Below are 15,157 nucleotides of genomic sequence, written 5' to 3'. Positions count from 1 at the left end.
GATCATGTAAAACAATGGGTATTTATTTGCCCACCGTTTTGAGGTTAAGAGAAAGTTCAAATCAAGGCATCATTAAAGTGATGCTTTCTTCCTGAAGACAGGCATCTGGGGCCAGCTGCTGGAGGTCCTTGGTCCTTAGCTTCCTACAAGGCACAGGCGGCATCTCCTTGGTCTCTCCCTTCTCTTCTGGGTTCTATTGCTGTTCAAATTCTGGCTGCTCCCTCTCTGGCTTTCTCTCTGAATTCCATTCTGCTTATAAAGGACTTCAGAAATAGGATTAAGACCCTTAACTGAAGTAGCCTTACTAAAAGGTCCTACTTACAATGGTTCACACTCACAGGAATGGATTCAGTTTAAGAACATGTTTTTCTGGGGCACAAGCCACTCCATAGCACACACCATCCTGTGTGTCTCCTACCCTGGCCACCTTCAGATCAGGGTCCCTGGAGAACACCGAGCCTCACCCTCTGCCTTCCTTCCCCACCACATACGCATTCCAGCTGCCCAGCATGTGCCCCAAGCACTGAATTTCACTGAATCTAAGATGTTGGTGATTGTACAAGATGTTAGATGTGGAAGAAAAGTGTCTTAGAATCCTCAGAGTACAATCTTAGCCATCATCCCTCCCTAATGTATTTACATTTTAACTAGGGTGAATACTTCCCAGTCTATGCTGGTTATTCTGGGTCCTTTCTGGTTTACCAGGCAAAAGTGTGCTCTTTTGGGTGATAAATTATATGGGCACCCTAATCTTAACTGCTTTTCAAATCAGCCTATGTCAGGGTGGTGGGGAGACTTTCGTGGCAGAGGACGCTTCTGGTACTAGAATGCCTGGTGCAGCGCGACGTGAAGCCAAAAGCTCAGACTCTGCAGTCTCACACCTGGGTTTGAATCTCAGTTTCCCCTCCTCACCAGCTGAGGAGCAAGTTATTCTAAACTTTTAGTTCCTTATGTGGAAAATGGGGACAATAGCAGTACTTATTTCAAAGAACAAATTCTGAAGATAAAATGAAATAGTATACCTGACATTGCTAGCACAGTGACTAGAACCCAATCGGTAATAGTTCCTTTCCCTTTGTCCATGGGAGAAAAGTAGAAAGTAATATCTTCATGCCCAGGGAATTCATGGCTATTTCCAGGAACAAAATGGGTTACTGAGTCAGCTGTGGGTCTTTTATATATATCAGCTAATTTAACGAACTCCTAGAGGTAGGTATGAGGGAACAGAGGCTCTGAAGATTAAGTGATATGCCCAAAGCCACATAACTGGGTTTCACATAACTGAAGATCTTCTGACTCCAGAATCTGTAGTCTTTCTACACCACCACCTGCCACCAAATTCATTTCTTTCTCCTCTCTTCTGAGAACCTAAAATGACAGACTGCAGAAGGCTGGGGCACACCAAGAGGTTAAAGCATTTTAAGGTCCCTGCTGTGGGAGGTTCATGGAGCCATCATTTTTATGACTGTTTCGTGTTTGTTGAATGACCCCTTTCCCCTGTCCCCAGTAGCATGGGCCCTGTCTGTGTGAAAACCACAGAGGGGCACAGAAAGAAACATACAGCATGCATACCTGCTTACCTGCATTCTCTGGGTCTTCTGATCAGCACTCCTCCTCTCCCTGGGGTTTGAGCCCTCTGCCTAGGTGTGTTCACAGAGGCACTGTGAGCAGGAAGCTCCCCCAGCTCTCTGTCCACTCACAGGCCATCATGGTCCTGGGCTCCCACTGCCCCTCCTTGGCCTCAGCAATGCTCACCAGGACTGCACCCTCCCCCCTGCCCCTGCCAGACATGCTCCAGCATGGACAAAGAACCTTCTTCCAAATCATAATTTTTATAATAATGTTGCTTTTCACTTGTAGAAAACTTTCCACCCAGAGTTCCTTCTCTGTATTATCTCATTTGAACTTCACGATGTCCTATGAGGTGATGCTTGCAGGTAAGGGAATTGAGGCACAGAGAGGTTCAGTCACTAAGCCAAGGTAACACAGCTTACAAGCAGGAAGACCAGGCCTTGAATACAGTCTCCAGACTAACCATCCAGGGCTCTGCATGCTGCTTCCCAAGTCAAGCTCTTGTATAAAAGTGATATCCCTACCACTTCCCATTCACTCAACTTTGTAGACATGGCCCTCTTGAGGCTTCCAGGGTAATGTAGAGAAGACAGAAGGAGCACCTTAGGAAGCTTTCTTGATCAATGATACTTGCTGGCAGAGGAACAAATGACATACTATACCAAACTCAGCCCAGAAAATTAAACTCCTAAAGCTTATGTCAGTTTCCCACATTGTAATATCAGCTCCAGTTCAGCCTTTGCTTATTCGGTGATGAGCAATCCAATCACCGAAGGAGGATGAGAAAATGCTCTGAGACTACAGAATGCCACCACGTGGGCCTATCCCTTAGAGGCAAGGATGGGGTATGGCAGAAGCTTTAATCCTTCTTAACCTCTCTGGGAAGAGGGACAACAAGTCCCAGGGGTATCACTGTGAGCCAAGCAGCTAACGCAGTCCGTCTGCTTTGAGAGTTCCAGTGGCCCAGTGTTGCCCAACGGTCCAGGTGCCACATAAGAGCCAGATACCGCAGGCAGGAAAATGTTGGTTCTTCTCCTGCACACACAAGTTGGCTCCCTGACACTGGGTGCATACTGAGAGGAGGGGTGATGACACAGTTTTTGAACCAATTATTTAATAAATGATGGGCATTTTTGGTTCTTTGCAAGATCACTCGGCCATAATAATGTCACCAAACGGGGGTGTAGGACATTCTAGTATAAGTAATAATAATAACTAACATTTATTAAATGCTTCCTAGGCTCAGGCACTGCCTAAGGACTTCATATGCATTAACTCATTTAATTCTTATTCAGACCTGTGGGATATCTACTATTCTTATCCCCAGTTTATACTTGGGGAAATTGAAGATCTGAGATAACCTGAGTTTGCTCCGGGTCACACAGCTCCAAAGAAGTAGAGCCGAGATTCCTAACTGCACTGCTGCTCTGGAGTGCTTTTTATTTATTGCACCTATTGATTTTGACCCTAGTCTTCTGCTGTTCTGCTTTCCTAGTACATCACAGCCTCGTGGAGTTCTACTTGCAGGAAACAAGAAACAAGGACACGAGCATCGAGGTCACCTTCCTCAGCAGCAATGTCACTTCCTCGGTTAAGATCACCATGTACGTAATTGTGCCATATGATGGACCTCTCTCCTTAGGAGTTAGATGCACTTAAAGTGCAGTGCAGCAGAGACTGGAAATATCATTCCAGGGTGGGCACTGTGTGATCGCTGGTGGGTGCACTGAGCCAGCTGGACTGGGGTTGGGGGGCAGCACCTACTTTAGACTCATCCACAGGCAAGTGCTGGGGAAGAGGCCCAGGTGGAGAGTTGGCATTGTGCTCAGGAATCTGGGCAGGGGGACATCAGGAATGTCTGCCAGCAGGTAGGATGGCTTCGGTCACTGGCCCAGCAAGGGCTGGCCAGAGCCTGGAGGGAAGAACACTACCAGGTCACTTACCAGAACAGAATCTGAGACAAAGGGTCCATTAGCAAATAAGTGCAAGGTATGGGTTAAAATAGCAGCCGGGAGCACTTGCTGTTGCGTGGTGCCAGAGCCTGGAATTGGAGCTGATTATTTCCTTCCCTTGTTGGGTCAGACCTGGATGTGGGAACTGGTAACACCAGGCCTGCAGCTGGGATTGGGGCGGAGGTGGGGATAGGGCGGGAGAAAGAGCCTTAACTCTAGGGGTCACAGGCCTGGCAGGGGATAGAGACACCAAAGTGAGACATGTTTCTTTAAAAAAGCAATTGGTCGTGGGCAGGCAACGGTGGCTCAGTGGCAGAGTTCTCACCCGCCATGCTGGAGACCTGGGTTCAATTCCCAGAGCCTGCCATACCAAAAAAACAAACAAACAAAAACAGCAATTGGTTATTACTCGCGAGCTAATAGGAGACAGTTTAATCAGATAATGTCACTGTATTTATCAGAGTCAGGAAAGAGAGCCCCTGCCAGGCAGTCCAAAAGAAGAAATTTAACACAGAGAAATAGTACAAATGTGTCAGAGAAGCTGAAAAACCCAAAGGGAGATGTTGAGGCAGTCCAGAAATTAGCCACAGGAGGATCCGCTACCACCCCACGGCCACAGGGACAAGGCGAGGGGGGATTCTTGGTTTGGCAGCCCCCTGGGAGCTGATTTACTTTGGAGCCTGCTCAGAAGGTGCTGGAACCAGGAAGGAAATGCGGAAACTCTGCCCAACATCAGTGCCTCCCATGGGTTAAACCTCACTGGAACCTGTGGACAAAGGACACTGAAAGATATAGTTTGTGGGGAATGGATCTGAGAGCCAGTGCACACACATAAGTGTAATTGTAAACTGGGAGGAAGTGCTATGACAGCACATAAGACAGGACCCTGATGGAGTCTGCCATATCAGGGGATGTTCACCGAGGAAATGACTTGGGGGTAGAGATTTGAAGGAAATGTCAGGAGGGCCAGGGGGTTAGTGAGAGAATATGATGCATCCCCGCCTATCTAAAGCAGAAAAAGCCAGGGTGTGGGGTGGATTGTGAGAGGATAGTGGGGGAAGAGACAAGTCAAGTCCAGGCCAGGTTGAGCTGAGGGTTTTGGTTTTTATCCTAATAGCAGTTTGGGGAGCCATTGGGTGTTAAACACAAGAGTGGCAGGATCAGATTTGCATTTGGAAACATTTCTTGGGCTGCAGTGTTGGACATTAACTGCGCTATGGGGGAAGATAAGTTTCCCTTGGGAGGGGTACACTTCTAGATTTCCGAACATGCTGCTACTACCCAGCGTTCTGACTCACCAAAGGGCACTGCTGCTTACGGCGGTCAGGACTCCCTCATGAGCTCTATAGCTTGTGGCTGGGTGTCAGTAAGTTAAATAGCTTTCCATTAGAGCAATTTGAGGTTGTGTTACTTCTGGAGAAGCATTTTCATCACCTCTTCAGCCCCCTGGTCGATGAGTCAAAACGGGAGGAAATCACAATGACATACAGCCCTGGCTGCATGTGAGAAGTATCTAGAGAACTTTAAAAAATACTGAAGTCCAAGCTCCACCCCAGACGACTTTCCACCGCATTCGCACACAATTCAGTGCTGATAATTATACTCACAATAATGTGCTACCATCACGTCTGGGCTTTAGAACAGCAGCTTTCCTTTTAAAAGCTCCCTGAGTGATCTAATAGACACCCACAGATTGGTTCACTCCTCTCCCTCCACCCCAGTTTGCATTACTCTTCTTAAAGAAGGCCACCAGGACAGTATTATCTTCTATCTTCAATTCGTGGATTTCTTTTTTATCTTTCAGAACAGAAATTTAGAAAAAAATGGAGAAAAAGTTATGTGTGGGTCTCTCTGTACTTTCTATAGCTTTTATGCAGCCCTCAAATGTCCTTCTAATCAGAAAGTTCACCAGGGTCAAGTCCTCAAAGTCATTCACTCAAAGCATCTTTCATATCTCTCATGGTTTGTAAGCTCCTCAATTCAACCAGCTTCTTAAAAGGAATAATTTCATTTTTTCCTCTGAAACATTTCAAAAAACTTTTGGAAACAAACAAAACACCAGAACAGCTTCTGAACAAACTTATACAGATCTTCTTCAAAAGTGAAAACAAACTCTCTGACAAACCCTGGGCTAAAAGTACATAAAGAATACACGTCATCCCTCTGGAAGACACAAAGGAAAGGGAAACCGAGCTGTCAAGCCATGGTGACCCTTCAGCAACACCAGTTCTGCCATGGGGAGGGAATGTACCGGCCGCCCTTTGCTCTCTTCTTCTCAGTGACCCTGCTACCTCAAAGCCTGGAGTCGGACGAAAAGGGCCGGCAGTCCAGACCAGGGTACCGGGGCATGATCCTCTCCTCGCTGGGCAGTGCAGCTCACCCTCACAGCTTTGCCTAAAGGGCTGCACTGTCCCCTGTGTGGCCACCTCCAGAGCAAACCTCTTGGTTCTCACACATCATTCACACCATTTCTTGCCTTTGTCTAAGGTCCCACAGGCCATTTAGAAGCTCCCACCTCTCTAGGTTGGCCTCTGCATGTTCCTCCCTCCGTCTGTCTAATTTAACTTCAGTGCATGAGTCCAAAGAGGTGCCTGAATCTTTCAAACTGATGGGGAAAAGGCTGTGTGACTCCAAAGCCAACACGATTAGGTAACTTGCCCAAAGCCCCAAAGCTGGTAAGACAGAAAGCCTGGATTCACCCCATCTCTGTCTGGCTTCAAGACGTGGGTTTCTTGGCTTGGGTTTCCCCACCCCCACCCCTACACATTCATACTCCACCTCAGTGCGAGTAGTTCTCCCACAACATTCTTTGGACTGAATGTCCAGCAAGAGAGCTTCTACTTTCAGGTACTTGAATCTGGCGGTGAAGATCTCCTCCAACTAGGGACCCAAGAATGAGGGAAATTTTTTCAGATATTGAAAATCAAAGAGCTCCTATTTTGCTGCAGTTTTTACTTGTTTACTCTCAAAGAATCAACAATTACTTTCTGACTCATGTTCGAAACTGTCGGTGTATGCTTCCAAGTATGGATGTAGTTATGTTTGGGTTTAACCCTAAGAGTTTTCCTCATAAAGTCTATCTTCCAGTTGAAACACTGTAATTAACCATTAAATGGCAAGTCTCGTTTCCAAAATATGAAGGTTTTAAATTTTGTCAGGCTTCATTTAGTGAGGCAAAATAAGCCAGAAACAAAATAGCAAATATTGTGTGGTCTCATTTATAAAATACTTATAAGAAAATTGGGGCCTAGATTGTAACATTTAGTCTGGAGTGGTAAATGTTATACCTCTGGATTTTGAGAGGTTGTTTTATATATGTATAACCTGGTATTTAGAGATAAGAATTAAGCCATTCAGGTCAGAATTAAATTAATTCAGAATATGGGGTAAGGAGGACATTGTCAGTATTTTAGAACTTCACTTACTCTATGAGACCAAAGGAAGAACCTAAATTTTCTGTTGCATATAGTAGAACTCAACCCAAACACAGGGAGTCCAGAATAAGAATGAGGGCCTTTAATCCTGCCCAAATACATCTCAGAGGATATTAAGCAGATAATAAAAAAGTATTGGCAAAGTCCCTTAAGGGATGGGAAAAAAATATGAAACTATTAAATTTTACCACCAGGGAATCCCCAGATACTGTGCTAAATATTAGGGACACCCAAATTAATAGGCCAAGCCCTTGATCTTGAGGCTTGATCTTGTGAAGCTTATGTAAGTAGTGGAGAACCTTAGTCTACCTAGAGGTATGCCTAATAGTTACCTCCAGAGGACCTCTTTTATTGTTCAGATGTGTCCTCTCTCTCTCTCTCTCTAAGCCCAACTCTGCAAGTGAAATCATTGCCCTCCCCTCTACGTGGGACATGACATCCAGAGGTGACAGTCTCCTTGGTGGCATGGGAGATGTTCTAGTTTGCTAGTTGCTGGAATGCACTATACCAGAAACAGAATGGCTTTTAAAAAGGGGGATTTAATAAGTTGCTAGTTTGCAGTTCTAAGGCTGAGAAAATGTTATAATTAAAGCAAGTCTATAGAAATGTCCAATCTGAGGCATCCAGGGAAAGATAACCTTGGTTCAAGAAGGCTGATGAAGTTCAGGGTTTCTCTCTCAAGTGGAAGGGCACATGGTGAACACAATCCGAGTTTCTCTCTCATCTGGAAAGGCATGTGGCAAACACAGTGTCATCTGCTAGCTTTCTCTCCTGGCTTCCTGTTTCACAAAACTCCCCGGGAGGCATCTTTCTTCTACATCTCCAAAGGTTGTTGGTTTGCGGGCTCCTGCTTCTCGTGGCTATGTCGTTCTTCTCTGCTCTTTCTGAATCTCTCTCATTCTCTAAAATGTTCCCTCTTTTATAGGACTCCAGAAATTTATCAAGATCCACTCAAAAGGATAGATACATGTCGTCACCTAATCCAGCTTAACAACCGCTCTTGATTAAATCACATCTCCAAGGAGATGATCTGATTACAGTTTCAAGCATACCGTATTGAATAGGGATTATTCTGCCTTTATGAAATGGGATTGAGATTAAAACATGGCTTTTCTAGGGGCATACATCTTTTCAAGTCAGCACAGGAGATGACTCCTAGGGATGAGCCTGGTCCTGGCACTGTGGGATTAACAATGACATCCTGATAAAAAAAAAAAAAAGGGAAAAGAAGTATAACACATAGGGAACTGAGAGAATTCAAATAGAGTCAAGAGGCTATTCTGGAGGCCACTCTTACATGCAAGCTTCAGTTAGACATTGCTATCTAACATAGTTTGCCAAACACCAACCAAAACCATTCCTGCCTACCCTAAAGAACACCCAGGGCATTATATGAGATTCTACAAAAGTTCCATACACTATGTTGTGTTGTTAGTGTTCAGTGTCAACTTGCTCAGGTGAAGGTGCCTGGTTCTATTGCAGTGGACATGAGCTAATGGCATGTGAACCTCATCTGTTTCTGATTACATCTGCAGTCAGCTAGGAGGTGTGCCTGCTGCAATGAATAATGTTTGACTTAATTGGCTGGTGCTTAAATGAGAGAGCTCAATGTAGCACAGCCCAAGCAGCTCAGCATACCTCATCTCAGCACTCACAGCTCAGCCCAGGCCTTTGGAGATGCAGAAAGGATCACCTCAAGGAAAGTTGTTGGAACACAGAGGCCTGGAGAGAAGGCCAGCAGAGATCACCCTGTGCCTTCCAGTGTAAGAAGGAACCTCAGTTGAAAGTTAGCTGCCAGGCAGGCCACGGTGGCTCAGCAGGTAAGAGTGCTTGCCTGCCATGCCCAAGGACCCAGTGCCTGCCCATGTAAAAAAAAAAAGAAAAGAAAAGAAAGTTAGCTGCCTTTCCTCTGAAGAACTACATGTTTTTAATCAAATTAATCCCCTTTTATTAAAAGCCAATCCATCTCTGATGTGTTGCATTCTGGCAGCTAGCAAACTAAAGCATACAGTAATTTTCCCAAAACCTACAACCTCCAGATGGGTCTTAGACCAGATGATTCCTGAAATGCAGAGGGGCCAGCCTCTCCAGAGCATCAGCTAGTTTCATCCCCCTGTCCCATATTACTGACACCCCTTTCCAGAATGAAAAAGTTAGAATGGGCATAGCCCAAATACTCATAAAGAGTGGGAGAAAGATCAAAGGTGATGGTGGGTTTAACAAATGAGTATGATTATTGAATCCTTATATTGATATTTCTTCTAATCTCCAGTGTCTTGGAGCACCTAGAAGTAAAAACCTAAAATTGTGGAATTGTAACCCATACCAAACTCTGAAATCTATTCTACAACTAATTGTTGTGTTATGCTTAGAAATTTATTGCTTTTTGTATATATATATATTTGTATGTGTTATGCTTAGAAATTTATTGCTTTTTGTATATATATATATTTGTATTAGCAGCTAGGGTTCTCTAGAGAAACAGAATCAGCATGAGATATCTGTAGATATAAAATATATAAAAGCGTCTTATGCAACCATGGGAATGTAGAGTCCAAGGTCTGTAGGGCAGGCCTCAAGCTGGTAACTCCAATGAAGTTCCTCAACAAACTCTCAGGAGAGGCTGGCTGAACAACCATGGGAATGGAAGAGTCCCAGATCCATAGGGCAGGCTTGAAGCTGGCAACTCCAGTGAAAGGTCTGGACAAACTCCACAGGAGAGGCTCACAGGATGAAGCAGGAAGAGTGACTGTCTCATCTGAATCCTCCTTAAAAGCCTTCTGGTGATTAGATTAAGCATCACTCATTGCAGAAAACACTCTCCTTAGCTGGTTACAAACACAATCAGCTGAGGATGCAGCCAACGTGATCATGATTTAAGTCCATGAAATGTCCTCATGGCAACAGATAGGCCAGCGCTTGCCCAACCAGATGACTGGACACTACCATCTGGCCAAGATGACACATGAGATTGACCATGACAATATTATATTTCACAAAAAAGAAAAAAAAAGAGTCAATTGTGATGATAAATACACAACTATATGATAGTATTGTGAAGCATTGATTGTACACTTTGGATAATTGCATGGTATGTGAATATATATTATATATCAATTAAAAATACTAGGGCGGGCCATGGTGGCTCAGCAGGCAATAATGCTTGCCTGCCATGCCAGAGGACCTGGGTTCAATTCCCGGTGCCTGCCCATGTAAAAAAAATAAATAAATAAATAACTAAATAAAATACTAGAAAAAATTTTTTTTTTATTTTGTCATGCTTGGTAATGTAACTAGTTTTGCAACTCTATTCATGCCAATTATACAAATCTGTATTTGCAAAACAAAACAAAAAACTGTGGGTATATAGACAGTAGGGGCTAGTGAGGCTCTCCACAGTGGTTCCCACCTCCAAGTTTACTCTTTTGAGCCTGGAAGCTCACCAGTGGAACCAGCAGAGCCTGGCAAGAGCCAAAGGGCAAGCAAAGGCAGAAAGCACTACAGTAATTTACTTTCCCTTTCCTTTGCAGACCTAAACAACAACTCCAGGGGAAAGGAATCATAGCCCACCCCAACCCACCATGTCAAATAAACCTGGTGAAATTCAAGTTTCAGGCTTCCAACAGGATTTGGAGAAAAGACCATACTACCATTATTGGGAGGTTCTGCACTGCCCCTTTGCCGGTGGATGACAGGTAAGCCCCAGCCCCCCGACCCCAATCTGCCCCAGGACCCACCCCAGCCCTGGATATGCACACACCAAGGGCTGATGGTGACCTTAGAAGCATTGCCTGTTGAGGTTCAATCTTGAGGTGATTAGCTTCTTAGAAGCACAGATGGCAAAGATCCAGGGTTTTCAAATCTGAATCTCCTTGGGTTGCAGATGTTAGGAAGGGAGCCAAAAGGAGAAGGCATTAATTCCCCACAATCACTCCAAAATAAGAAACCCCATTTTATCTGTTTTATATATTTGGTTCCTATGTACAAATTCATTTGAACAAAGATTTCTCATTGCATATTTCCCCCTCTTTAGCCTCTAGTTCAAATGTGTCACTGGTAACATTCATGGATGTGGATCAGGAATCCACACACTTTCTATCCTCCCTTTAGAAGACATTTATACCATTAGTCTCGTCAGCCTGAGGCCCTCAGCTGCCAAGAGTTGGCTCCTAATGTAGACTTCTTTCCCCAGACATGGAGACACATGAGCACACAACTCAAAGCATTGTTTCCTACCTTCTATCTTTCTCTCCTGACCAACCAAACACCCACCCTGGGCACACACCTTGTTGCTCTTCTCTTGCAGTCAAAAGACCATCTGCTTACCTGAACCAGTGAACTTACGTGCAGGTGTGACTGTTTGTTGTGACCTGAAGATAACCTGCATGTAGTGTCAGCCCGCACAGGACATAGAATCCTGGATGTCTGTAGAAGCAACTTACTCTAGGTCATTGCTACTAAGGAAGGCAAAACTTCTGGTTATTTCTCCTGTAACCGGCCACCCTGGAGGGGATAGGTGACTCGTTTTAAAGAGCTTGATCTTCATTGTCAATATGAAGAGCCTAACATGAATACCACTTCAGCTTTCCTATTAATATTTAACTGCAATATTAACCTAGCCTTGGGCATCTGCACCTTGGATTCCACAGATACACATACAAGGGAATTTTTTTTTTATAAAACGCCATAGACTATCTGTATGATATAATTGTCTTACTGGAATGGAATTCTGTTACATACAAAAAATGAAATTTACAGTTTGTGGGATTGGAGAAAACAGTAGATGTTGAATCCTGTGTCTTGAAATAGCAACTGAAAAGAAGTGCTTGGAACAAGAGAGGGTCTAAGGGGTGGGGAGGCAGATGGCACACTTCACCAACCATTACCATTGCCTCTGGATATTTGGAAGGTTTTGGCAATCTGCAAGATCTTTTGGGAAAACAGGTGGATATCCGCTGGGTCAATGTTTTGCAGAGATTGATCTTTGTAAGTGACTTTGTATCAGTCACAGTATAGCAAGATACATGGTACACTCAAATTGAATACTTTGAGGAGACTTTAATAAAAGGAATACTTAGATGTTAGTAGTGGGGAGGGAACCACAAGGGATGGCGCCATTTTTTGGAGCTAGTGGCAGTAGCGGCTGTTACTATCTTAGGCCTGAAGGGACCGAGGGGTGGGGAGCATCAGTCAAGGGACATAGACCCCAGCAGCAGTCCTGCAGGGAGTGAGCCAGGGAAGCAGATTCTCTGACCTCACTCTTCTTTCTTCCTCCATTCTCCTGCTCTCCATTGAGAGATCCCAACCAGAAACCAGCACACTGCTGTGGCCCAAACAGGCCCTGGGGACCTGGAGCAAGGCAGAGAAGGGTGGAGAATGGATAAGGGTGGTGGGGAAAACAGAGAAATCTAGCACAGACCTTTACCACTACCACTTTTCCCATATTCTGGTACTCCCCGAGTTCCTTTATACTTAATAGTTTTCTTTAACCCATTGTTTTTTTACTTAAATAAATGTGATTTTTAAAGGAAACTGTTAACCTGCTGATTCACCCTCCCAATTAAGGGCAGAGGGTGATGTCAGCCTCGGGCTGCAATTGCTTTGATTCCACCAGGCCAAGTCACTCCAGAACACATGGAGAAAGAGCTCCGGCCTCTCCCCAGGCTGCAGAAATGCAACCAAAAAGACAGGTGATGCAGTGCGAATGCACACATGCATGCTCTATTTTCTACATTACCTACCAGAGTCAGTGGGGAAAATAACACGTCTAAAGAATCCAGTCCTCCACTTATGCAAGCTTGGATTTACATATTATATTTTCAAAACAAAAATCCCCTCTGTCCTTTACTTCCTGTCTTTAGTCCACCCAGCTTCCTGTCAAGAACCTTCCTAGCAAATTTCACCCCGATCTATATTAGGCTCCACATCTGTCCCTTCATCTTCAGGTCATTGTGATATGGGAAATTGTCTGCCATCCTGGAACACCATAATTTTCCTTACTGCTTGGTGCTTTTCTTCCAAGTATGTATATCTCAAATTATGTGTCTGTGATCAAAATTATGTTATGTGATACTGATTCCAGCTGGTGTTAAAGTGACCTGCTTTTCACTGTCTTCATACTTTCTGTTTTGCTTTTGAGCACAGCCCTGTGTTTCTTTGTAAACATCTTGCTTCAAAGCACCGTTAGACTCTCTTATCTTAGAACACTGCCTTACATGGAAAACCAACTTCATTTATCATAAATTAATCCTAAAAATAGACACAATGAGAGCATAACAATGTCTAAAATTCCAACTAGATACTGTGGCCTGCTGACAGCTCTAAATCCCAGACCTGTGTTTAAACTTATTAAAGAGAGAGGATTAGCAAGTACAGCAGATTTGTTAAAAGCACATGTATTATCAGATCACTATGTTTTATTAGCAGCCTGGAAGAAACTTGAAATGTGAATAGTTATCTTGCTATGAGATTTAATGCTGTGTAATCTGGAGTCTATGCTACCTAAAATCACCTGGCCTAGGGCACATGCCTCACACTTTGGGAAACATGGGTTTAAGTAGGTGGGAGATCTGTGGGGTTCTGATAAAAGGAAGGCTAACAAGGACTTCTACTTGGTGGGGTGCAGAGGCAGAGCTTGGGTCTCCTTTCCACACCCACACTGCCGACAGCACTCTGCGGAGATCTGTTCATTAGCAGAGATGATACAGAACTAATTCAATTCACCACCAAGTATAGGACACTGTGACAAGTTTTATAAGGAATAAAAAATTATTAAGACTCAGGCCCTTCTCTCCTCTCAAATAGCCTACAAATAAATATGATTTCCAGGCACTTCATCTTTCTGCTCTCTCTTCTAGACATGGCCAGTTCTTACCACAATCCCAGAACTGGGCCCAATATTCCAAGTGGGGATCTCACTCCCTCATCGTACAGCAAGGCACATTCTCCGTGTTATAGATCAAGGGCTCCTGCCTGATGCACGCAGAAGTCAATGCCACGATATTGGGATTTAGAGGAAAGAAAGAGCTTTAATGCAAGGTCGATTGGCCTGGACACCCCCCATATCTCATTCCCTGAGTCTTAAAGTGTTTAGGGTTTTTATGGGATTCAAATAACGGGAGGTAGAGTCGTTACTCAGTTAACATATAATAATTGAGTAAAAGAATACCAGCTACAATACCAAGGAAAAGAATAGGACTAAGCTAAAGAAACCATGCATTACAACTAAAACCACTTGTAGTCAGTGGTTATATCACATCTGTGAAAAGAAATAAAACGAAGTAGAGTTACTTTGGCTAAGAGATTTTAAATGGATTTGGGAGGTCACTCTGGAGGTTGCTCGTATGCAAATCTGTCAGACTGAAAACCTGCCACAGTCTGCAAAGCCTCAAGCAACAATGTTTCTCAAAACCCTAAGGACATCTCCACACCATATCCAGCCACAGGATAAAATGCCCAGGAATTACCCACCCTGAACGACATTTGGAGTGCCCCGAATACCTGCCAGTCACAGGCAACTTACATATTCTTTTTCAAAAAAAAAAAAAAAAAAAACCTTACCTGGAAGACCCAAGACAAGACACTATCTGAGTTGCTACCTGAATCTGCGCTCCCGGAACTGCAATTCTAAGACCCCAAATAAACATCTTGGTTGCCTTGCAGCTCAGTTTGTTATTTCTCAATAGACACTTTCTCAGTGGACACACCCTCCCATTAATTTATCCCAAGACTAGCTTTAGAGTTAGCAAGAATTCCTCATCTTTTAAAAGTCTATGTTTCTATTAATTCAGCTTGCCCACTGTGTTGTGGAGTTATTTTTTGAACCTCAGTGGAAGACTTTCCACTTAACCCAATTCAAGGATATATTACTTGTTGCAGCCTCTCTAATCTCTCAGGACTTTTTCACAGCACTCATTTTAACCTTAAGAATATTTATCTCTCTCTCCAAGCTTTATGTCATTCTAAAAGTCTATAAACTTCTTTCCTCTATCTGCAGCCAAGAACTTGAAAGGAGAAAGTCAAGCATAAAGCCCAGAGCACACTTTTTGAGGCTGTCCTTAAGATTAATCAGTGTATTTTAAACTCATTTTTATCTTGACTACTTTCATAGTATAAGAAAACCTTCAATACTTTATGTCTAATGATCCTCTGATTTCTCAAACTAGTAAATTGAGAAGGAGGGAGGGAGAAAATGAGAGA

At 43.8% G+C, this 15,157-nt stretch overlaps 1 protein-coding gene across 1 annotated transcript in view; it reads left to right on the top strand.

Moving 5' to 3' along the window:
- PLA1A (phospholipase A1 member A) overlaps positions 1–14,829 on the top strand; it is a 60,703-nt gene extending 45,874 nt beyond the window's left edge. The window contains exons 10-12 of the mRNA XM_077118236.1: positions 3,068–3,176; positions 10,489–10,653; positions 11,265–14,829. Of these exons, the coding sequence (XP_076974351.1) occupies positions 3,068–3,176; positions 10,489–10,653; positions 11,265–11,349 (359 nt within the window). The 3' untranslated portion in view covers positions 11,350–14,829. The remainder of the gene's footprint in view (positions 1–3,067; positions 3,177–10,488; positions 10,654–11,264) is intronic.
- The last annotated feature ends 328 nt before the right edge of the window (positions 14,830–15,157 follow it).

Source organism: Tamandua tetradactyla, chromosome 10, assembly GCF_023851605.1.
Source record: "Tamandua tetradactyla isolate mTamTet1 chromosome 10, mTamTet1.pri, whole genome shotgun sequence".
Classification (NCBI taxonomy): domain Eukaryota; kingdom Metazoa; phylum Chordata; class Mammalia; order Pilosa; family Myrmecophagidae; genus Tamandua; species Tamandua tetradactyla.
This window is presented reverse-complemented; position numbering and strand designations above follow the sequence as displayed.